Raw genomic sequence first — 22,407 nt, forward strand, 5'->3', positions numbered from 1 at the left:
GGCCCCACCTGCAGCCTATGGAGGTTCCCAGGCCAGGAGCGAATTGGAGCTACAGCTGCTGGCCTTCACCACAGCTCACAGCAATGCCGGATACTCAACCCCCTGAGGGAGGCCAGGGATCGAACCTGCATCCTCATGGACACTCTTCAGATTCGTTTCTGCTAAGCCATGACAGGAGCTCCAAAATTTCACTTATTAACTCCTAATTCTCTCTCTCTCTTTTTTTAGGGCTGCACCCATGGCATAAAGAAGCTCCCAGGCGAGGGGTCAAACTGGAGCTATAGTTGCCGGCCGACACCACAGCCACAGCAACGCCAGATCCTTAACCCACTGAGCAGTACCAGGGATCGAACCCGTATCTGCACAGATGCTAATCAGGTTCATTAACCACTGAGCCACAACGGGAACTCCGGAGATGCTGCTCTTTTCTGAGCGGCCTCAGTCAGAGGGAACCCTACCCTGGCCTGCTGTGCACGTGGGGGCACCCATCGGCTCAGGACGTACCCCCTATCGGGAGCCTGGATGTGCCAGCACCCCAGAGGTTAGCTTGCCATCCTGATAGCCCCGGATGGCGGGGCAAAGGACCCCACCCTACCTGGGGCTAGAACTCCGGGTGTGCAGCCAGGGTTTGGGCAGGGCCCACCTGCCCCCACCAACCTGGGCCTCTCGAGGCGGAGGTCGGCTGCCCCCCGGCACCCAGCAGGCACACGGCCATCCCTGGTCCTGCTGCAGCCCACATCCGAAGCACGGCCTAGAGACGTGTGGGCCTTGCATCTCAGCATGGAAGGGGCCTCACAGCCACCAGGCCAAATTGCTCTGAGCAGGGGCAGCAGGCGCCGGGCAAGCCCAGAGGGCGAGAGGCCAGCCTGGCAGGGCCCCCCCGGGGTCCTCCTCTGGCTTAACTCCGAAACGGTGTTGTCTGGGAGCTGCCAGTCTGCTCGGCTGTGAGCGCCGGGCTGGGACCAGCCTCCCTCCTCACCCCCCACCCCCCTGGGGAGGCCGGCCGTGGGGAGTGGGGGGTCCACCCCCTTCTCGTCTCTTCGTCCAGCAGAGAAAAGGCACGGCCTGTGGCCTCGGGCCCCTTAATTCAGCCAAGTTGCGGGGGTGGGGGGGGGGGTCAAACGCCTCCAGGGCCCCAGGCCCTGTGACCGCCTCCTGGGGCAGGACCGTCTGGAGGGCCGCCCAAGGCCACTGTCCCTTGGCCGTAATGGAAACTTCTGGGCTGGCTTGTGAGCAGCCACGGCTCCGGTTCCCTCCGTGCCGGAGGCTCTGATCACCAGGGGATTGCAGCCGGCAGCTGGGCGAGCTCCCCCGGAGGTGCAGCACCTGCAGGAGCCCAGGCGGGCTGGCAGTGAGCCTGCCTGCGCGTGAGTGGGTGTAACGGATTTGGTGTGGGGGGGCTGGGGTGTGCGCGTGCGGGATGATGTGTGAGTGTGTGTGCCGTGTGTATGTGCGTTTATGGTGTGTGGGGGGTGAGTGTGTGTATATGAGTTTGGTTGTAAGGGCTGAGGTGTGTCAGTGGGTGTGCGAGGTGTGTGCACGTGTTTACGGGGCAACCGGGGCAGGAGGAACCCCTGAGCTCATTCTCCGGTCCGGGTGAGGCCCCAGTGAGGTCCACGCACACTCGGCAGTGGCTGCCGAGAGGGGGTGTCAGGACGGCGGGAGGACCGGGCCCCGCACTGCCGGCTCAGGCTCAGGGCGTCCTGGGGGCGAGCAGACCCGTCCCTGAGCCCTGGGAGCCTGTCCCCTGGGTCCCCGTGGGAGGACAGGCTCAGGGAGGGCTCGAGGGGCGATGGAGCGGGTGTGGGGTCAGAGCCGAGGCCGGGCCCCCCATGCAGCTGGCCCTGTGCTGGTCTCGGGGGCCCTCGGTGAGGACAGAGAGGTGATGTGGGCGGGAGGCGGGCAGGGGATGGGGGCAGGCGCGGGCCAGGGGAGCACCCCGTGGCGTGGGTGGCCTGGCCCACAGGAGGTGGAAGCCCAGCGGGTGGCGTCTCTCTGCGGGGCAAGGGTGGACGTGGGACAGGCGGCCCGGCCCAGGGCTTGGCCTCATCCGAGGCATTGAACCAGAGAGACGGCCCAGCCTGCCTCTGCACAGCTGGGCAGATGTGTCCACACTGTCCCCAAAGGCTTCGTACCAAGGTGGGGAGGGAGGGAGGGCGCTCAGCCTAATCCCAGACTGGGGGTCGTGGGGTGTGTAGCCCTGGCCAGGCGCCTCCTCCAGGACAGCAAAGCGGGCAGAGGCTCGAGGTTCCCAGCTCAGCCCGGGGCCCGCAGGCCTGGCACAGGGCCTGGCCCTCTCGGTCCACCTCTGACCAGCAGGGCCAGCCAGGCAGGTGACACCCCGAGACAATGCTGGTCTGCCTTGGGCTCCAGGGTCCCCTCCAGTCAGGGGCAGATGGGGTCCCAAGCTGGGGTCTGAGACCTGGCGGCCTGGCTCCTCCAGTCCCAGGGGGAGCACAGTGCCCCCTCCCTCGGAGCTGCTCTGAGCAGCCCAGCCCTCAGGGGCTGTGCCCCCCACAGGCAGGAGGGGGGACAGGGTGGAGGTGACACTGAGCAGGCCCAGGCCCAGAGCTATTTTCCGCCCCTTATCGCCCATCTGTCACGAGCCGGCCCCAAAGCAAGGACGCTCCTGTTACATGCCGTCCCTACCAGAGGCCCCAGGCCTCCCCGCTCCCACGCAGGGCCTGTCCTGGACCAGCCAGCCGGGGGAGGCAGGGGCCCTGCTGGGTGCGGGAGGAGGCCTGGGGGGCAGGCAGGGGTAATGTGCACAGTTGCCAGAGGGGAAAGTGGGGTCCGAGGCGGTGGCTCCACTTGACCACGGCTGCCGGAAGCTGGGGCCTGAGCAAGGCTGAGCGGGGGGTGGGGGGGGGGCAGGCAGGGAGGAGCCTGGGAGCAGGAAAGGGCTCAGGGGAAGGGCCAGGGAGACGGGGAGGAGGCCCCTCCCTGAGGATAACAGAGCCTGAGGGCAGTGGGGGGTGGGGGGCAGGGGGCACAGGCCCTGCCCAGGTCACTTCCGAGGGCCCCAGCCACCTCACCCCCCCACCAGGCCCACGGAGGAAGGGGCTGCTGTGACTCCCATTTTCAGGCTCAGGGAGGTTAAGAGACTGGCCAAGGTCACACAAGGTCACAGGAGGCACAGGATGGAGCTGAGCGAACCCATGGGGCTGCCCGCCCAAGAACCTCCAAGCAGGGCTGCTCAGGTGCTGCCAGCGATGACACGCACACGTGCCCACGCTCATGCACACACTCACGCATGGGCACTGGCCTCTGTGGGTGCTCACACGTACGTACTCACAGACACACAAGTGCTCACCCCTGGCGCTGAGGCTCCGGCGGGGGCCCTGCTGGGACAACCTTGTCCCCAGCCTACCGGACCCGCAGGCCGCCCCCTGCGCCAGTCCTTGCCCGCCCTCCTCCCCTGGCTGCCCGCTCCACACATGACCCCATTTGCAATAAAAAGCCAGATGCCGAGATAGGAGGAAATTGCTCCGTTTTGAAACCATTGAATGGCCAGCTGGTTATCTCCCAGGCAGAGAGAGCCCTCCCCCAGACCTGGGCCCTCAACGCCCCCCCCCCCACACCAGGCAGCTCCCCTCTGGGGAACCCTAAAGGCACATTTGCCCCCCTAGAAAGGGGACAGGAATATCCCCCAAGGACCTCAGAACAGGGACCCCTGGCAGAGCCTGGGGCTGGGGCTCAGAGGAGCAGCTGGCTCCCATGCCAACCACCGCCCCCCCGTTATGGGGGAAGGGGGGCAGAGAGGACCTGGCAACAGCCCTGGCATCCACCATCTACCTTGCTCAGTGGCCAGGGAAGCCCAGACGTCTCTGGCCTCAGGCACAAGGAGGGTGGGCCGGGGCCCTGGGAGGGCTGCGATCAGTGGGCTGCGGCCAAAGGCTCCCCGAGGGGCACCCCCTACCTAGCAGGTGGGCAGTCTCAAATGGGAGGGCAGGGCAGGGAGAGAGAGGCGGGACCGCGGGGCGGGCCCCACCAGCGGCAGCCCCCACAAATCTGGAGCCCCCACCAAGCCCCGGGCCTCAGCATCCTCACCCTGGAGCATCTCCACGCCCCCAGGAGAGGGGAGAGCAGTGATGTTTACTGCAGCCTTATCTAGGGCCTCAAAAAATGGCAAGTGACCTAAAAAAATTGCAAGTGACACTAATAAAATGCAAACCTCCTGAACACACGCCACAGTGGAGGGTGGTTGTAAATTACGGAATCTCCTACGGAATATTAGGCGCACATTAAAGCTGATAATTAGGGGACCGGCAGCAGGGAAGCTGCTGACACTCGCAGTTTGCAGCGGGCAGGGCCCCTCTGTGCGGGGAGCACGTCAAAGGAAAGCCAAGTCTGCCCGGCTTCCTGGGACCAGTCCCTCCTCTGATTTTATTCCTGCAAGCGTTGCTCCGGCAGTAAAGATGCCTTTGCTTTATCTTAGGACCATGTTCCAGTAAATGAAGACAGCAGCGCACGCCTTGAGCCCCGACTCGCGGCCAAAGACGCGACTTCAGACCAGAAGGAATGAGGAGGCGGCTCCAGGCTCGCAGACGCCTGGGGCGGGGAGGGTGCGGCAGGGCCCTGGGGGGCGCTAAGCAGAGGGAGCAGAAGGGGGTCCCGGCTTTCCCCGCCCCTCCTCGGTGCCGGCGCCCTGGGAGGGAAATGTCTGGTTTGGGGGTTGGGGGTCTGGCCGAGAGGGTCGGAGGCCGCCAGGGTGGGGCACAGACTGACCACGGGTGCCCGGCACCTGCCTGGGCGAGGGTGGGGGCACCGCATGCAAGGGGTAGGGAGGATGGGCCAGACCAGGATGTTCCAGGGGCTGGGAAAGGCGGACAGAGGCGGGGGAAGTGGGAGCTACAGAGGGCTGGGGAGCAGGGCCGCAGCACGTCTGGCAGGGCCCTAGGCACAGGGAGGAAGGTGCTGCAGGGGCAGGTACAGTGAGGGGGAGAGCGAGGTGTCAGGCGGCAGCCGGGTCCAGGGCGAGGGAGGCCTGGCAGCAGATGGTATGTGCGGGGGCGAGGGCTTCCCGAGGAGCAGGCGCGGCCCCGACTTCAGCCCTCGAGTCCTGACCTAGCCTGTGAGCTCCCTGTGGCCATGGCAGGCTGCAGACAAGGAGGTCCCAGCCAAGGGGACTGAGCCAGGCCCCAGGACAACCTCACCGCAGAAGGCCAGCAGTGGCTCTGTGCAGCCAGTGCGCTCCCGCCCCAAGAGCCAGCTCACAGGGGGCCCCAGGTCACCAGGTGTCTGCTCAGAACACCCATTGTCACCATTTCATAGACAAGAACACTGGGGCTCATCCATCTGCCAGCGCCGCCGTCCAGAGTGGGCAGGAGGGGCACTTCCCTGTGCGGCCGTGCCCAGGCTCTGCCCCTCCCCGGGCCAGTGGCCTTCTGATCAGATCTCTCCCCTCGTCCACTGCTGAGAGATGGGGCCAGTGTGCGGCACCAGCCGGGCACACAGCGGGCTCCGGGGGTACTGCTGGGCAGTCCCAGAGGGCTGAGCCCCGGCAGGGCCTCCCCCGGGCAGAGGACAGCCACGAGGCAGAGCGGCCGGGTCCGGGGGGTTGTGTGTGCAGCTCAGACAGAAAGCCGCCCCGGGGGTGTTAGCGACAAGCAGCGTCATCCCTCCCCCACATGGGACAATAAAACCAGACCCCTTTGGGATGGAGGGAGGGGCAGCACCTGGGTGGGGACTGACCACTTCCGTCACCATCTGATAGTGACCTGTCCCAGCGGCTTTGTCCCCGTCCTCCCCATGCGGGCGCAGCCCCCGGGGGCGGTCGGCTGGCCAGGCTGGGGCTGGGGCTGGGGCTGGGGCTGGGGCTGGGGCCAGGGCAGGTCGGCAAGTGGTGTCCACACCCCTGTCTGGCCCCAGCCCCCAAATGGGGTCCCTCTGCCTAAACCCGCAGAAGGTGGCAGGGGCCCTGGCCAGGCTGCCCATCCCCAGCTTCCAGAGGGCCGGGGAGGAGCTCACTTCTGCCCGCCTCCCTCTGCTTCCCACCCCCCAGGAGGGCGACAGGAGGTGCCCCCCCTCAATCCTGCGACGAAGCCCACAGGAGCGCCACAGCCGTGCGGCTGAGCCACGGGGGACCACGCGGCACGTGCGGTTCCGAGAGCCCCTGGAGGTGGCCGTCCACTGTAAGAGGGGCGCGAGCGGGCCCAGGGCCAGGCAGGGTGGGGGGACACTGTGTCCCAGGGCCCAGCGGAGGGCCATTGGCAGGGACCCAGCCACCTGCCCCGTCCTCACAGCTGAATCGCAATAGACTCAGGCCCTAGTGTCAGGCCGGCCACAGCAGGTGATCAAGAAAGCAGCAACTGCAGGGAAAACAGAGCCAGAGCGGCCTGGTCACTGCCGTCTTCTCAAGGAAAGGCCAGGGGATCAGGCGTCCCCAAGGCCCACCCGCTCCTCTTTCCAACACTCCTGAAACACCTCATTTCTCCCAGCTCCTCCCACACCCTCGGTGCTAACGGCCCACCTCCCCGATTCCCCCCGCCGCGCCCCCAGATCCCCCTCCCCACCCCTGCCGGGCCCTCCCAGGGGACACGGCCCCTGTATCAGCTACCTCCGCCCGAAGCAAGCTACCGCGGGCTTCGATGAACCCACGCTGGTCTTCTCAGCGGTCCTTTGGGTCAGCGGTCCCGGCCCAGCAGACGGAGCCCTCTGCTCAGGGTCTCCCAAGGCTGCTGTCATGGGCTCAGCCAGGGCTTGGCCTCACCTGAGGCGCAGCTCCAGTCCGAGCTCACGGGATATTTGTAGAACTTGCAGCTACAGGTTCAAGGCCAGGAACCGAGTCTCTCTCTGGCCTCCAGATCCTCGTTTATTAAGGCCCCTCTGATTAGGCCAGGCCCACCCAGAGCCTCGCCCTTTGACTCTGCCCACTGCGGGGATTTCTGTCCCAGCTGCAGACCCCTCCCCTTCGCCATGCTCTGTTGGGGAGAAGCAAGTCCAGGCCCCCCACACCAAGAGAGGGGACCCCACAAAGGTGGACCCAGGGGGACTGCGGAACAGCGTAGGTTCTGCTCCCACAGCCCCCGAGGAAGGTGCTTCCTGAGCCCTGCTGAGCTGTGGGTAAAACTCACTCCCCTGACGCATGTCAGTGTCTCCCTGAAGCCCCCTTGTAACTGTGAGGTCCAGGCCCCCCACGGGGTCCTCGCCCCCTGTCCCTCGCCTGCCCCTCCCCCGGGTCCAGCGACCGCCCCCCCAGCACACTTCCGCGCCCCCTCATCAGCCCCAGGAGCAGAAACTCTCAGACAGGAAGGCGGGGACCAGACCGTCCAGGGCTGCTCCGGGGTCCCCCAGTGAGCTCTGTGGAATGGAGGGGAGGTGGGGTCCTGCCTTCCCCTCCCAAAGCACCAGCCCCCACTGCCCCCACCCCAGGGCCCTGCAGTCTCCCCTTCCCCGGCTGCCCCCCACCCCACAGCCCCCAGGAGGCTCTGAGAGCAGCGCCCAGCGCCTTGGGCCTGGATTCCAGAAGCTCGAATCTGAAACAGTGAGAGGCTAGGGCAGAACCCTGTGTGGCCAGGGGCTGTGGACAGCCTGCCGGGTTGAGCCCCTCAGGAGCCTGGACCTCCATCCGGAAAGCAGGCCTGTCGCAGGCTCCCCAGGGTGGGTGGGGGGCGGGGAGGGGCCCTGGGGGCGCTGGGCCGGCTGAGGCCCCGGGCTTCCCAGCGGGGAGCCTGCCCTGCCCATGCCCACCTCACTCTCCCGCCAGACATCGCCCGCAGGGAGCCCACCGCCACCGCCAAGGGTAAGTTCTAAGCCCTCGCCCCCACATCCCCAGGGGCCCTCACACCCTGCCCAAACCCTTGCCCACGGCAGCCCCTGTGCCAGGCCGCCCTTAGACCATCCCCCTCTGCTCCGACAGTGCCCCCCACCCTGGCAGGGCCTGCCCCTCAGCAGGGGTCCCTGAGCGAATGGTGGGAGGCAGCACCCCCTCTACGGCACCATCTCCCCCTTGCACCTCCCGAGGGAGGGGACAGGGGCAGGGACAACAGGAGGCTCCTGCTGCAGGGAGGCCACACCCACGGGGACCTCGGGAGTCACCTAGGGCCCCGCCCGACGGGCAGCACTGAGGTGCCAGCCTTGGGGTGAGCCTTGCCCCCCCTGCAGCCTCATGGGGGGAGGGCGTCCATGGGACCCTCCCTGGGGCTAGGCTCACGCAAGCCCCCCTGGGCCCCCAGCTCCCAGCCGGCCCAGGCCCCGCGGCAGCTCCCTGCTCCTGCGGCTGACGGCGTGCCTCCTGCTGGTGCTGGTGCTGGGCCTGTACTGCGGCCGGGCCAAGCCCGTCGTGCTGGCCCTGGAGGACCTGCGGGCCCGGCTCCTCGTCCTCCTCCTGCGCCTGCGGCTCGCGGCTGTCTCCTGCTGGCGCTGCCTCCTACAGCTCTGACGGCCGGACACGCACCCCCGGGCAGCCCTGAGCCCCGACCCCCCGGGGATAGAGAGGGGCTGCTGCCAGCGGGGCTGCTGGGAAAGGGGGGGGAAGGCCTGAGATGAGACCAGAGCCTCACCGGTCCGGCAGCCTGCCCTGCTTCACACGTCAGGGCCCTCTGCGAGGTGTTATTGGGAAAAGAATTCCACTTTGAAAACTGGGGGACCCACATGCTCCCCTTTGGACCCCTCCCCTGTCCCAGCGGGAACTCTTGGTGACCTTGGGCTTGGCCTAGGGTGGCCGTGTGTAGCCCCGGGGGAGGGGAACACCCTCCCAGTATCCATGAGACCCAGAAGCACAAGTAAAACCTGGCATTGACAGCTTAGGGCCTGCGGACCCAGACCCAAAACCCTACTGGGAGAGGCGGGCCTGCTTGCCGGGGCTGGGGCACTGCCCCTCAGTCGTATGTCACCTGTCTGACACCTGCACTGGACCCAAGGACTGGGGACCCCTCACACCCCGGGGGAGTGTCCTGCCCAGCTGCCCCCCAGCTATCGGCCTGGGCTTGTGGTGCAGAGAGGGCACAAGGAGGGGCCAAGAGGCAGAGTCGCTCTGCCCGGACTCTGCCACCCTCAGGACACAGCATCTGTGCCAGATCCCAACTGGAGCCACATACCAGCTGCCGGGCCTGTGCGTCCCATGACCATGTAGATGCCATACTGTCACCCATGTTGCCAGGCCAAGGGGGCCACAGGGTGAGACTCCAGGGTCCCCTCCAGACGCTGCAAGGATGGGGGCCTGAGTGACGCAGGGAGGCTCAGGGTCAGACACCAGGAGGGACCGCTGGGAGGCAGCCGTGACCCGACAACCTTCAGACGAGGGGCCACGCGTCGGCCAGCGCCGTCCCTCCCGTGGGCAGTTCTTTAAGTGGCCGTCCCCTCGACATCAGTGGGGAGACACTGACGGGATATCAAAACATGCTGCCACCTCTTTCCGTCTGCGGATTTTTCCCCAAAGCGGGGAAACCGGGACCATTCTGCGGTGAGAGTGATTTCAGAGGCTGAGGCAGAGGTGGGGGCACCAGGCGAGCCGGCCCCTCTGCCTGGGGGGCCAGGGCAACCGTCTCCACGCTCCCTTTCGGCTTCAGAACTCAGGGCGCCCAGAGCCGAGAGCCCAGTGGCGAGGGGCTGCTTCCAGGAGCCGTGGCCTCGGGGGGACCACGGTGAGGGCCCCGGATCCTGACCCCTGGGGACTCTTCAGCATCTCAGTTACCACCCCCCACACACACGGGCCCACCTGCCCCAACACTGCCCCCTCTCACCCCACCCCCTGAAGACGATGGGCAGCTTAGGTCATGTGCCCAGGCCTGTGGGCAGGCCCCGGCCTCCGCTCAGTGCCCTCTCGCCTGGGCCTGACCGGGGAGCCGCCTGGAAGGGGGGCCCCCTCCCGCGCCCTGCAGTGGGATGCGCAGCCCCCTCCGCACGGCCACCGCGTTCTGCTCAGGGCTGCGCATCCACCGCAAAGACATGCTCAGCTCTGGAGGGGCCGTGAGGCCAGGACCCCCGCTGCGTTTGGAAAAGCATTGCTCAAGTCGCACACCGCAACCCTACGGATGCACACATTCAAAATCCATCCTCACGCCCGTGGAGTCACGACGGGACGCAGAGAAGGAACGCCCAGGAAAGTCAGGGCTGGGAGGGCGGAGCCGATGCCCGGCTCCTCGCCAGCTCCTGAAACTCCAGCAGCAAACGCGAACGCAGGGTTTCAGTCTTATCGCGAAAGCGGGTGCAGAACAAGGAGAACAGACAACTGATGGAGAGAAGACGGGCAGAGAGGTGCCTCCTCGGCCACAGCAGAGGCTCGGGTGTTTTGTTTTTATTTGGACTTTGAGGAATAGATACATTTACCCTTGAAGAATCTTTGCGTTCCGTTTAGCTGGAAGTAGAGTGAAAAGGGAGCAGCGGGCGAAGCACGGTGGCCTGGGAGCCGGGGCAGGGGTGGGGCACCTCCTGTCCCAGCGCGCCCTCCAGGGCCAGCTGTCCTTTCGTGGACGGACGGGGATGTCTGGGGCACCATGTGCCACCAGCCTGAGACCACCTGTGTGTCAGTGACGTCCCCGCTCTGCAGGTGGCCCTGTACAGACGTGGATGCAGCTCTCTGCTCGCCTGACCAGCTCCAGGCCACCCACGTGTGCCCAGGGCAGACCCAGGCCCACGGCCGACCCTCGGGCTCCAGAAGCCCATGCCCTGGCCTTGCCGCTCCCTCCGGGGCCCAGCCGGCTGCTGCCTGATGGGTGACAGGGCAGAGCCCTCCACCTGCCGTCTGCTGGGCACAGGTCAGCAGCTCAGTGCCTCCAGGGCAGTGGATTAGGACGCGCAGATCCCCTCGGGGGCCTGAGGTCCCGTCAAAACCCCTCCCCAAGGACCCTGCCGCTCTGCCTGGAACCCTCGGCCAGGCCCTGGGGAAAGGGCGCCTGAGGTGCCAGGAGCCTCAGCCACCTCGGCCTAGACCCCCACCCCCAAAGGTGCCAGCCAAGCAGCACCAGGACAAGTGACCGGCAGCCTCGCTTCCTGGGCCCAAGCTGCCTACCACCCCGGACTCCTCTCCCAGGCCCAGATCCATGGCCCCTGGAGGCTCCAAGCGGCCCTTTGGGGAGAGCGCCCGTCACTGCGACATGGGGCAGGGGCTCTTCTTTCCCGAGAGGATGGGGAGCAAACTAGCACGAGGGCCAGACCGGGAAACTGTCTACTGAGCCCCCGGGGAACGGGAGGGGGCCTCGGGGGCCAGACAGGGCCCGGAGGACGGCGCGCAGAGGGCGGCGTGCGTGTGAGGAGGCGGGGACCCTCGAGAGGAGCGACCCAGCCCAGCAGCCCGGGGTGGCCCGAAGCTCCGGTCCCCTCCCCCCCCAGCTTCTCCACCCTCCGCTGTGGGGGTGGGGTCGTGGGAAGGCAGCTCCTCCGCCGGGGGTCGGGGCGCTGGGGGCACCCGTGGACGGCGGTGCGGGGAGCAGCCGGCTCTGGGCTCCACTCCCGCACACTCTCAGGCACACTCACAGGCTCAGGCACACACACCGTCTGACCCCCTGTGCGCTCAGGTCACACGTGCATCCACACCCGCCTGTGCCCACACACACACACACTCTCTCTCTCACAGTGGCACCTGGCCCCGCTCCCCTGCGCGATGAGCCCCCACCCAGAGCCCTTGTCCCCGCCCCCCAGACATAGGCCTGCCCACCCTGGGGCCCAGGGGCCTCACCAAGCCAGGCATGAGGGCCTCCACAGGCAAGTCCTGGGCAGAGAGGAGAGGGGACCCCCGCACTGCTCCCCACGCGGCCCCTGCGGCCGCCCCCAGGGCACCACGCAGCCACCACCTGACTGCGCACCGCCCCTCCGCCTCTGCCCTCTCCGTGCGGCCAGGCTGCCCCCCCCTTCCCTGGGGCGAGAGCTGGATGCGGGGAGGGGCCTCAGCCCTGGGGCCACCGGGGCGGGAAGGCAGCTCTTTCCCACTCTTGGCTGTCTGCTCACTCGCATGTAGTTTCAGGATCCTTGTCCTCAGAGCAAGTGTCAAGAGTGAGAGTGGCCATAGCCTGATGGTGGCGCCTCGCCCGAGACACAGGCTGCTGCCACAGAATCTTGCAGGAAATCCCACCTGGACAAGCCAGCCGGAGACCCAGGGCCAGAGCGTGACCCCAGAAGGCCAGTGGGCTCGGGGCCTCCCACCAGGCTCCCCCGGCCAGTCGCCCAGGACAGGTGTGTCACACCTGCCCAGAGCCTGGAGGAGGTCCTCCCAGCGGGGTCTGAGGGTGGCCCCCACCCCCGTCAGCTACGCTCACAGCGGGAATACGGGCGCCTGGGTAAGCGGGTCACTCGATACGCACAGGGCGAGGGGAGACATGCAAGGCGTGGGGGCTGGGCGGAGCCCCCGCTGCCGCTGCCCCGGGACAGGCCACGCGCCCCTAGATGACGGCGCTCTTCTCGTCCTGGAAGGAGCCGCGGGAGGTCGGCCTGGCCAGCAGCAGCTCCTTCTCGTGGGTCAGGCTGTCCAGGAGGTCCTCCTGGCGATAGTCGTGATAGACTTTGAGGAAGGCCAGGATGGTGATGGCCAGCCAGGCCAGCCACGAGGCCCAGAGGCCGAACTGCGGAGGGCAGAGGGCAGAGGGCAGGGTCAGGGGGCCACGTCCCCACTGGGGGCACCCCCCGCCCGCCCCCAGGGAAAGTATGGGACCCACTGGAAGAGGAACGGGTGCTGCGGGACAGCTCGGGAGGGTGACCCCCAGTGTCTGGCCGCCTTTCAGGACCCCAGGCTGTGCAAACACTGTGGGAACTCTGCCCACCCTCGCCCCCAGGCAGGGCCCGGGAGGAGCTGGGGCCCCTCGGCTTCACGGCAATTCGTTTCGTCCAACATGAGCCTCCTCCAGCTGCCGCAGCAAACTGACCTCTACCTGCTGTTTCCAAACAGCTGAAGGGAAGCAGTTTAATCAGAACTAAGTTCGAGCCCCAATTAAACTGACCCACTCGAGGGCGTTCGGCACCAGCCATGGCCCAATGCAGGTCCAGCGGCAGACCTGGGTGCTGGCGGGTCCTGCTGGGTGCTGGGAAGACCCACCCTGCCGGGATGCCTTCCTCCAAGCCACCAGGGCATCATCAGGACAGATGTGGGGGGACAGGCCTGTGTTCTAGTAGATGGGTCCCCAGAGGTGCACAGGGGCCTCCCGGAGGGCAGGGAGCCAAGCTGACACAAGGTCAGGGCAGCAGGAGGGTCTCCCCTGACCGTGGCTGTGGAGGCTCCTCCAAACGCACAGGCAGACTCCACCACCACCCGGGACACCCTTCCTCAGACACCGCACAGGCTTCCCCGGCTGGGGGTCACTGTGAGCCCTTGAGCATCTATCTGAGAGCCCACGCAGTGCCTGGACCAGAATCCAGCCTCCCAGCCTGGGCACTGCACCACCCGGCCCAGAGCCCCTCCCTCCTGCCCCAGCCTCCTCTGCTCTGCAGTTAGGGAGCTGCTCCCTCCTCCCAGGGTGCTCCTCCCCTCCCCACCCCCCTGCAAAAATCCCCAAGCTTCCTGCCTGCTCCCCCAGTAAAGCACTCACTCAGCGGTATCTCCTCTACCTGGTGCCCCATAGGGGTGTGGGGGTGACCAGGCGCCCAGTGAAAGTTCAGCAGCTTAGGGCCCCCCGCCCCAGCAATGCCTGCCTCCCTTTCCACCTGGCAGCCCCGCCTACCCGCAGCCCCGCCCACCTGCTGCCCTGCCTACCTGGGCAATGGCAAACTGATCATAAAAGGCAGAGTTGTCCACGTTCAGCTCCAAGTCGATGTCCTGAAGCTCTTCGCAGCTAAAACAGCAAGACGCACTGGTGAAACGTGACTGCCAGGCCACCGAGCCTGCGAGCAGGGAAGCATCACTCCCAAATGGGGCGGGGGCTGGCCCCTGGTGGGGCAGACAGGGGCCTCAATGCCCCATCCGCGGAGCAGCGAACCTGCGGACCCAGCTCCCACCTGGCCCTGGAGACCCGAGCCCCCCGCCCCCACTGCCCCCCAGCACTGCAGCGTCAGGGGCTTCGGGTCAGGGGTGAGCGGCACAGAGCCCAGCTCCAGCACCAGGGGCATCACGGAGGCTTCCCTGCCGACCGTGCACTGCCTGGGGCTGGCAGCACAGGCCAACATAACCAGCGGGACCAGCAGGACAAACTGCAAAGCCCTAGTGACCCCACAGACTCCCATCTGGGGGCGGGCTGTCTGGGCCTCAGAAGCCTGGAGTGAAGGAGCCTGGTCTTGGGCCCGTAGCATCGCGAGATGTCAGGACACAGTAATGGGAAGCAGGAGGCCTGGGCAGAGGGAGGCCCAGGCCCGCCCTGGGAGGGGCTGAAGGATGGGGCTGGAGGGCTGGCAAGGGTATTCGTGAGGATAACGAAACCCTGGGCAGCTTTTTGGAGCCTGGGCAGGAAGCCCAGAGCCTGCCCACACTCCGAGGCCTCTTGGGGGAGGAGGAAACAGGTGGTCCGGGGGCCCAGCCGGGGGAGCGCAGCTCAGCATGAGCAACATCTCCCCCTGCCACAGAGAAGCTGCAAAAAGGCAGGTGCGGACACCTCCACGGCCCCTGCCTCTCCGGGGGGGCCTGGCAGGGACACTGGACGTGGCTTTGCGGCTGGGAAGTGGACAGCCCTCCGCCAGCGGTCAGGCAGTCGCCGTGCTCCAGCCTGGGCCATCCCCAAACCAGAGGTGGGGCCCAGAGCAGCAGTCCTGGCCCTATAGGCCTCTGACCAAAGCCCGCGGGTAGCACCCCCAGGCCCAGGCCTCTCCTCCGATGGCAGGCAGGGCGGGCTCTCCGGGGCCTCCCGGGACCAGGGTCCTGTCATCCCACCTGAGCCGGCAATATCGGGGCAGCTGGAATCCCTGACCTCCTGGGCCGGCGCCCCCCACCCCGGATCCCCCCCAGGATGTGCGGGGGCCCTGCTCTTGGGCCAAGCTGCGCGCAGGGTCTCTGAACGGGGGAGGGGCTACTGGCGTCATCAGGGGGCGGTCCCAGGAAGGGGGGGCCAGGGTGCACAGGCAAGGCGAGGCGGGGCGGGGCGGGGCGGGGTGGGGGCGGGGTGGGGCGGGGGGGGGGGGGGGCCCACCTGTGGGGCACGGTGCCCTTCTCCGTGATGGCGTCGCACCACATGGTGAAGCCCACGCTCACGATGGTGCTGGCAATGAAGACCAGGAAGAGCACGAAGGCGCTGACCAGCAGGCTCAGGAAGGCGTGGAGGAAGGAGCTGCGGCGAGGACGGGAGCCGGTCACTGCGCCAGCCCGGCCCCCACAGCGCCCCTGAGGGCCAGCGGGCAGTGGGAGGCCTGCCCCCACCCTCGGGTCCCCAGCCGGGGTCTGGGTCCCGGATGAGGGCGTGGGGCCGAGCGGGGCCGCCCGGAGCCGCTCCTCGTTCTGCAGCCCTCAGTGCCGCGGGCCGACCAGGGCTTCCCGTCCATCCTCCTGGAGTCCAGGGGTGGGGACGGCACAGACAGGGTCGCCATTCGGACCCAAGGCCACTTGGGTCCAAAGCATCGGGACCAGCACACGTGCGGAAAAGGCCAGACAGCCTTTCTCTCTTTTTTGTTTGTTTTTGTTTTGTTTTGTTTTGTTTAGGGCCCCACCTGAGTGAGGCATGTGGAGGCTCCCAGGCTAGGGGTCTAATCGGAGCTACAGCTGCCGGTCTACACCACAGCCACAGCCATGCAGGATCTGAGCCATGTCTGTGACCTACACCAGAGCTCACAGCAACACCGGATGCTTAACCCACTGAGCAAGGCCAGGGATTGAACCTGCAACCGCATGGTTCCTAGTCGGATTCGTTTCCACTGTGCCACGATGGGAACTCCTTTTTTTTTTTTCCTAGACAGCCTTTCAAGGTGGGCCGCCCTCACGGTCACCCACCAAGGCCGTTTACCCACACGGTCACCAAGGCAGCTGGCTTGGACCTGCCTTAGGGGCTGTGTGATTCTGCTCTGATTTCTCCGCTGAAAGCTGAAAGGCCAAGGGGTGACCAGGATAGGGGCCTCGGGGGCCCGGGAGGTGGCACCAAGCTGCACTGCCCCATGGGGCCAGGGCCCCTCTGGGTCCATACAGGCATGGCCCCACTGGGACGCTTTCAGGGGGCACTAATATTTGCCCTCCATTGGCACCGGTGGGAGGGACACGTGGTGGGAACACACAAACACCCCCACCAGACTCCGGCCCACCCACAAGAACCCACCGGCCCCACCTCTGAATGACCCCGCGAGATCCTGAGTCCTGTCCGAGAGACTGGGTAGCCGAGCCCGGGTATGTGCTGAGGCTGCGGGGGGCACAGGACTGACCCGTGGGGGACCCCAGAGGGGAACGCCCCCAGAAGCCAGGGCAGCCCAGGCTCGTGCCCAACCTGGGCAGGCGTGAGCCTCAGTGCTGTCGGCACACCCAGCCTGAGGACCGTCATGGCTTCGGAGTGAGCCTGCACTCAACAGGGGTCCGCTGGGATCCCAGCCGAGAAAACTTCAGAGGTGCTGTCATCAGACACGGTCCCTGCAGGCCGAGGCCATGTGGAGAGGGCGCCCGTCTGCACCCCTCTCTTTCCTTTGTCCACTCGCTGGGAAAGCGCTTTCTGAGCAGCACCCACCCCGCCCCGGGCCCCCAGGACAAGGAAACAAGGATGTCGCCGTCCTGACCCAGGAGGCGCTTCAGCCAACAGGCAGAGGATAAACCAACATCACCAGGGCCCCACTCGCAGGACGAGGGACTGAGCCACTGGCAACAGCTGGTAGCATCTGCGTCTCCAGGGCCGTCATCGCCAGGCCGCGTACCACGGCCACACCGCTGAGCAGAGGGCAGGACCCGCCACCCGCGAGGGCGGGGAGGGCTCGGACCTGCCCTACAAGCACCTCCCAGGAGGGTGAGGCCACTCCTGAAACCCCAGCAGTCACACCCACAAGGCCGGGGAGACGGGGTCTGGCCCCAGGTTACACGCACGCCCGCACACACACACTAGGGGCCTCCGTGCCCAGGCATCCAGGCAGAGGGGGCAAAGGTGGGAGCCGTGTGCCAGGAAGCCCCACGCCACTGCACCGCCCCCTGAAGACCAGCCCAGGCTGCACAACTTCGCCGCTCTCACGGGACAGCCATGTCCCTGCCCAGCTAGGTCGAGGGGCTTGAGCCTTGAGCTGCCCACGCCCTGCAGTGTTTCCTGGTGCAGGGCTGGCAGCCGGCCCTGCCCGAAGCGTTTCTTCAAGGGTGGCTGGCTCCCGGAGCTCTTCAGCCACGTCCCCTCCACCCTCCGCCCCGGGCCCGCCTGCAGGGGCCACCCTCTCCCTGACTCCTGGTTGAGTCAGCCTGTGGGGTCCCCCCGAGGACAGGATGGTGGGAGGATAGGGGTGGGTGTTCACCCCCAGGCCCTCTGGGGCGCTGCCCCAGGGCTGGGCCGTGCCCCTCCAGTGGCCTCCTCCTGAAACCCCCGCCAGTCCCTCTGCCAGGGTGCCTTCAAGGCCCACACTGGCCACGCCTCAATGCTCAGGCTGTCCTCACTTGGACAGCCAGCTGTCACCGGCTGGGATTCTGATGGACACAGTTCTGAGCTGCAAAATTCATCTGCCCTGGGAGCTGGAACTGGGGGTTGGGGGTTGTGGTTAGAAAGAGGGGCCCATCACAAGCCACCCCCTATCTGCAGCCGTCACCAGGCAGAGCTGGTGTCAAGCCCGGCCTGCCCTGTGCCAGCCATGTGACCTTCATTCTGCAAGTCACTCTGGGGCCCCCCCTGTAAACTGGGGGGTGACAGCCCCATCAGGTTACGGTGGGAACTGAGGGAGCGAGCGTGGGCAAAGGGTGGAGTAGCTGCCGGCCGCTCATGGACTCGCCTCGCCCGGGGACGGACCTCGGCCCATGTCCAGGCAGGACATTGCTCACTGCCCTCTGAGCCCCGGGCCGGGTACGCCTGGAGCCTGGGCTGGGCCTGTGTTGCCAGGAGACGGGGTGCGGGAAGAGGGTCAGAGAAGCACTGAGTCACCCTCAGGAACCAGATTTCTTTTTTCTTTTTAGAGCTGCACCTGCGCATTCCCAGGCCAGGGGTCAAGTCAGAGCCATAGATGCTGGCCACCACGGCCACGGCAACGCGGGATCCGAGCCACATCTGCGGGACCTACGTCATAGCTCACAGGGACACCGGATCCTTAACCCAATGAGCGAGGCCAGGGATGGAAGCCGCATCCTCATGGATACTAGGCAAGTTCTGCTGAGCCACAGCAGGAACTCCAGGGACCAGACTTAGAGACAGGCTCAGGGCCGGGTGAGCCCCGATGGGGCAGCATGGGGCCAAGCGGGGCTGGGGGGTTAGGGACAGCCCAGACCGCTGGAGCCTCCCTTCCCGGAAGCTGGTGCTCTGAGGAACACGGAGGTTAACCAGAGCCCACACCCCGCCACCATGCTGGGGTCACCACCAGCCAACAGCCCCCTCCCACTTTTCTCATTGGTTTCGGCTCCGTTTCTTCAGCACCTGCCCAGCATTACAGATTTTGAAGAACTGAGCGTGTGCAGAACTTGGCTTGGCCCCGGCCTCCCAGATCTCAGCGAACCCTGGCCCCCACCCACCCCTCCCCAAGGACAAGCCGGCAGTGGACAGGAAGGAGCAGGAGCCCGGCACGCGCAGGGTTAACTCTGTCTCTCTCCCAGCATCTCTCAGGGTGCCCTGCCTGGATGTGCTGTCTCCATGGTGACAGCTATCCTGGGAAGCCCTGGGAGCAATCTGCAGGCTGAGGGACACGTGTGGGCAGGCAGATGGGTTGTTTTAACCCAGTGCTCCCCAGCTGTCAATCACAAACCGCTGCCACCTGGACGGGCAAAGCTGCCCCAGCGCCCCACCCCCACCCCCACCCCCGGCCTGAGACTCACCCCTTTCAGCCCTGGCCTGAAACTGCAATGCCCCAGGAAGCCACAGGTGTCGCTGCTCCGGCCACTGGTCTCTCGGGTCAGTGACCAGGAGGCAGGCCCCGGTGCACAAAGCTGCCCCCCCTTACCCTTCACCCCACTGGGCAGAAGCCATAGGGCCCCGCTGTGCCCAGAGACCCACCCTGCTTGAGAAGCGAGTGGACGCCACAGACACAGTGTCTGACCACAAGCTTGAGACCCGGCCGTGAGCCCCTCACACGGACCAAAGGGGAGGGTTCCAGCCTGGGTCTCAGTGGAGTCCTAGGTGGTCTCTGAACCTGGACTCTTAAAAGAATTAGGATGCACATCACACAGGCAGGGTGCCCTGACACCAGAGTCTAACGTGGGAAGTGACATCCTCCATGGGAGGGGACATCCAGGGGCCATCAACGGCCCTGAGAGTCCTGTCCATCCCGAGAGCTCCCTCTCCCTGCCCTCCCTGTCCTCCTGGTGGTGCCAAGGCCCCTCCCCACCCTGCACCTGCTCTCCTGGCCTGGGCAGCTTGACCGACAGCTGCACGGGATTTGGCTGCCCCTGGCTGGACAAGGCAGACCCAGTCCTCCTGTGGGCACAGAACTGGCCACACAGCGAGCCCGGATGGCTGAACCCTTGGCCAGATTGTGACCCTGCAAGGCCTCAGGGCCAGATGAAGGGCAGACCTCAGGATGCAAGAACTTCCTGTCACTCATCCAACAGTCACTCACCTGCCGGCTCCCAGGCACCCACGCTCAGTCTGAGTGGGACGTGCCCATCCGGGCTCAGCCAGCCCAGGGCCCCCTCAGATGGACGGCCATGGCCTGGACATCCGTGAGCGCTCTGACCTGGTCCTACGGCCAGAACTAAGATGAAAGGATGACGCTTTCGACAGATGTCATCGCAGCTGACTGGCTGCCAACCTGATTGTGCGGTGGGCAAGGTGGGGGCAGAGGGCGGCGCACTCACACGGCCTTGGCCAGTAACTCCCGCTGGCTGAGAGGGACATTCTGCAAGAGATGTCCCTGGAGAGGAAGGCTGGCCGAGCCACGGCTGCCATGATCGAAGCTGGACAGAGGCCACTGGTGGTAGACAGAAGCCACGAGTGTCCCGCCAACCTGGCCACCTCCATGGGCGCTCCCTCTGCCCTCAGGGGGTGGGGGCACAATGAAAGAGCAGGGAGGCAGGAATGCTCCCAAGCCTCGGTTTTCTGTCTTTATGGCAGGAATAGTGATGGTTTCAGAGCTGGAGGTCACCTTCTCCGAGATGACCCAGGACGGAAGCGGTCCCCAGGCGTGCTGCCCAATCGGCGTGAAATGGACAGCTGTGACAACGCCAGATCCTTTCACCCACTGCGCCAGGCTGGAGACCGAGCCTGAGCCGCCACAGCGACCCGAGTTGCTTGACCCACTTAACCCACTGGCCACCGCAGGAACTCCCATGTGCACCCAATTGTTAACCCAGGCCCTGTGAGTGAGAGCTTATTTGGAAGCAGAGTTTTTGCAGGTGTCATTAAGCTGAAGACCCCAGGACAAGGTCATCCTGGATTTAGGGTGGGCCCCAAATCTGATGACTAGTGTCCTCATGAGAACGGAAGAGACAGAGACGAGGCCACATGAAGACAGAGACAGAGACGGGAGAGATAAAGGCCCTAGTCAAGGGACATGGGGGTCACAGGCAGCCTCCCCCCTCCCCCCGAAGCTAGGAGAGGCCTGGAGAGGATTCTGCCTCCACAGGGAGCCAACCCTGCTGACGCCTCCAGAACTGTAAGGGAAGGGGTTGTTTTGGCCCCCAGTCTGGGGTGCGCTGTTCACCAGCCGGGAAGCCCCCCCCCCAGCTGTCCCCTCCCGCCAGGCTCAGCCTCGGCTCCTTCTCTTCCACGCGCTGCCCCTTCCCTTTCCCCTGCCCCTCTCCTGCCTCCTCCTGCCCACTCGGCCTCAGACCCCTCGCTAACCCCCACCTCCCCAAAGAGGTGAAAAGCCACCAAAAGCTGCCGGCGGGTGACAGATGGGGTGAGGGCGGGGGCAGAGTCTGGGAGGAGGCCTGGGCTTCCCATGCAGATGTGAGGCCAGGCAACAGACAGGAGTGGCCTCCCTGGACCTCTGCAGGAGCCCCGGCTGCTCCAGCGCAGTGATCTGTGGCCTGGGCATGGGTGGGGCCACCGAGGGTCCCACAGGGGTGGAGGCCCGCCGTTCTGGCTGAGAACCCCTCCATGGTGAACCGCATCCCACTCACACAAAACAGAGCCAGGGCAGGAAAAGGTGACGAGGGAAATGGAGGCCAGAACGAGGGGGGCTTGTAAGGACAAGGCGGAGCCTCACACGCCTGCGGTCCTTTGCCCGCATCCCCCAGCCAAGGTGTGCGCCCCGAGGGACTCCCCTCCCCGAGAAATGGGGGTGAGGATTGGACCCGCAGTTCCCCGGGTTGGCCCCAGTCTGGTGGCCCCCGCCACCCTCCCCCAGCGCCCCAGCCCCGGCCGCGGCTGAGAGCTGTCCGCGGTGCTGACGGGTGCGGCCGCCTGAACCCGCGAGGGAGACCCAAGTCTGCTCAGGGGACGGTGCCGCATTTGATGCCGGAGCGGGGGTGGTGACCCGCGCTTAGGGAGGGGAGCACTGGCCTTGTACGGGGAACGTCATGGTCCCTGGGTCCTGCGCTAGACAAAGGCCCGTTTCCGTGGACGTGCTGAAGGCCGATGGTGGAGATTTGGGGGCCTTGAGCCCCCGGGGAGACAGAGACTCACGCCCCTCCCTGTGGGAGGAGAGCCTAGGGCGCGGTGGGCACGGAAGGAGGGCCGTGCCCGGGGGGGAGGGCTGCGTCTGTTGGTGCCCGGCAGCCGCGAGGCCCCCACTTACCCCTCGTGTCCCTTGCAGAGGAAGAAGAGCGTGCGCCAGGCGTGCGCGGCGGCGAGCAGCAGCGACAGGAGGCTGGCGAGCAGGCTGAAGCGGCAGGCGGCTGGCGGGCCCCACTCCTGCACCGTGAAGCGCTCGCGCTCCTGCACCGTCAGGTTGGCGCTCAGCCACATGCCCTCGGTGAAGAGCAGGCAGCGGCCGCGGAAGTCGTGGCCGTGCTCGGACAGCGGCACCACCACCACGAAGCTGAACAGGAAGGCCAAGAAGTAGCAGACGCACTGAGCGAAGAGGAAATTGTCGAGCGCCATGGCCGCGCGCGCCGGCCCGAGGAAGCGGCCGGAGGGAGCCGCGGGGCCGGCTGGCGTTGCCGGGCGAGGGAGGCGGCCCAGGAGTCGGGCCCGCGGGAATCGCCCGGCGCCGCGCACAGGCCCGGCCGGGGCCGCGCGGGAGGCTGCGCAGTGGCGGTGCCGGCGGGTCCTACGCGCCCCGCCCGGGACGCGTGCGCGTCGGCCGAGCGCTGGCCGCGCCTGCCCTCAGCACCACGGACAGCTCCCGGCGGGCCGGGGGCGCCGGAAGGGGGACGGGGGCGGCGGGCATCCGCCGCGCTGGGGACGATGGGCTCCAGGCAGAAGCGGAACGGAAACCAGGCGAGGAAACAGGCAGATTGCCGTGTTGCCTTATGGAGACCCGCCTCCGTGCCATTAACGGTACCAAGCGCTACCTGTGTGGGCCTCACAAAGGATGGCTCCCGCGGCCCCAGTTCCCACGGGAGCGTTAAGGAGAGGAGGC

At 66.5% G+C, this 22,407-nt stretch overlaps 2 protein-coding genes across 4 annotated transcripts; one reads left to right on the top strand and one right to left on the bottom strand.

Moving 5' to 3' along the window:
- Positions 1 to 920: 920 nt before the first annotated feature.
- C9H14orf180 (chromosome 9 C14orf180 homolog) lies at positions 921 to 10,279 on the top strand. Of its 3 annotated transcripts, none has more exons than XM_047796990.1 (5): positions 921 to 1,371; positions 4,439 to 4,565; positions 6,005 to 6,134; positions 7,709 to 7,744; positions 8,178 to 10,279. In XM_047796990.1, the coding sequence occupies exons 2-5, from the start codon at positions 4,455 to 4,457 to the stop codon at positions 8,381 to 8,383; spliced, it is 483 nt and encodes a 160-aa protein (XP_047652946.1). In that variant the 5' UTR covers positions 921 to 1,371; positions 4,439 to 4,454; the 3' UTR covers positions 8,384 to 10,279. The 3 variants fall into 3 exon arrangements, with proteins under 3 accessions (XP_047652946.1, XP_047652945.1, XP_047652947.1); XM_047796989.1 differs by having other exon boundaries at positions 921 to 1,367; XM_047796991.1 differs by having other exon boundaries at positions 921 to 1,317.
- Positions 10,280 to 11,583: 1,304 nt separating this feature from the next.
- On the bottom strand, positions 11,584 to 21,959 carry TMEM179 (transmembrane protein 179). The gene is made up of 4 exons (XM_047796988.1): positions 21,622 to 21,959; positions 14,988 to 15,125; positions 13,625 to 13,703; positions 11,584 to 12,500 (listed from the first exon to the last, which is right to left on the bottom strand). The coding sequence occupies exons 1-4, from the start codon at positions 21,924 to 21,926 to the stop codon at positions 12,321 to 12,323; spliced, it is 702 nt and encodes a 233-aa protein (XP_047652944.1). The 5' UTR covers positions 21,927 to 21,959; the 3' UTR covers positions 11,584 to 12,320.
- Positions 21,960 to 22,407: the final 448 nt, after the last annotated feature.

This window comes from Phacochoerus africanus, chromosome 9 (assembly GCF_016906955.1).
Source record: "Phacochoerus africanus isolate WHEZ1 chromosome 9, ROS_Pafr_v1, whole genome shotgun sequence".
Classification (NCBI taxonomy): domain Eukaryota; kingdom Metazoa; phylum Chordata; class Mammalia; order Artiodactyla; family Suidae; genus Phacochoerus; species Phacochoerus africanus.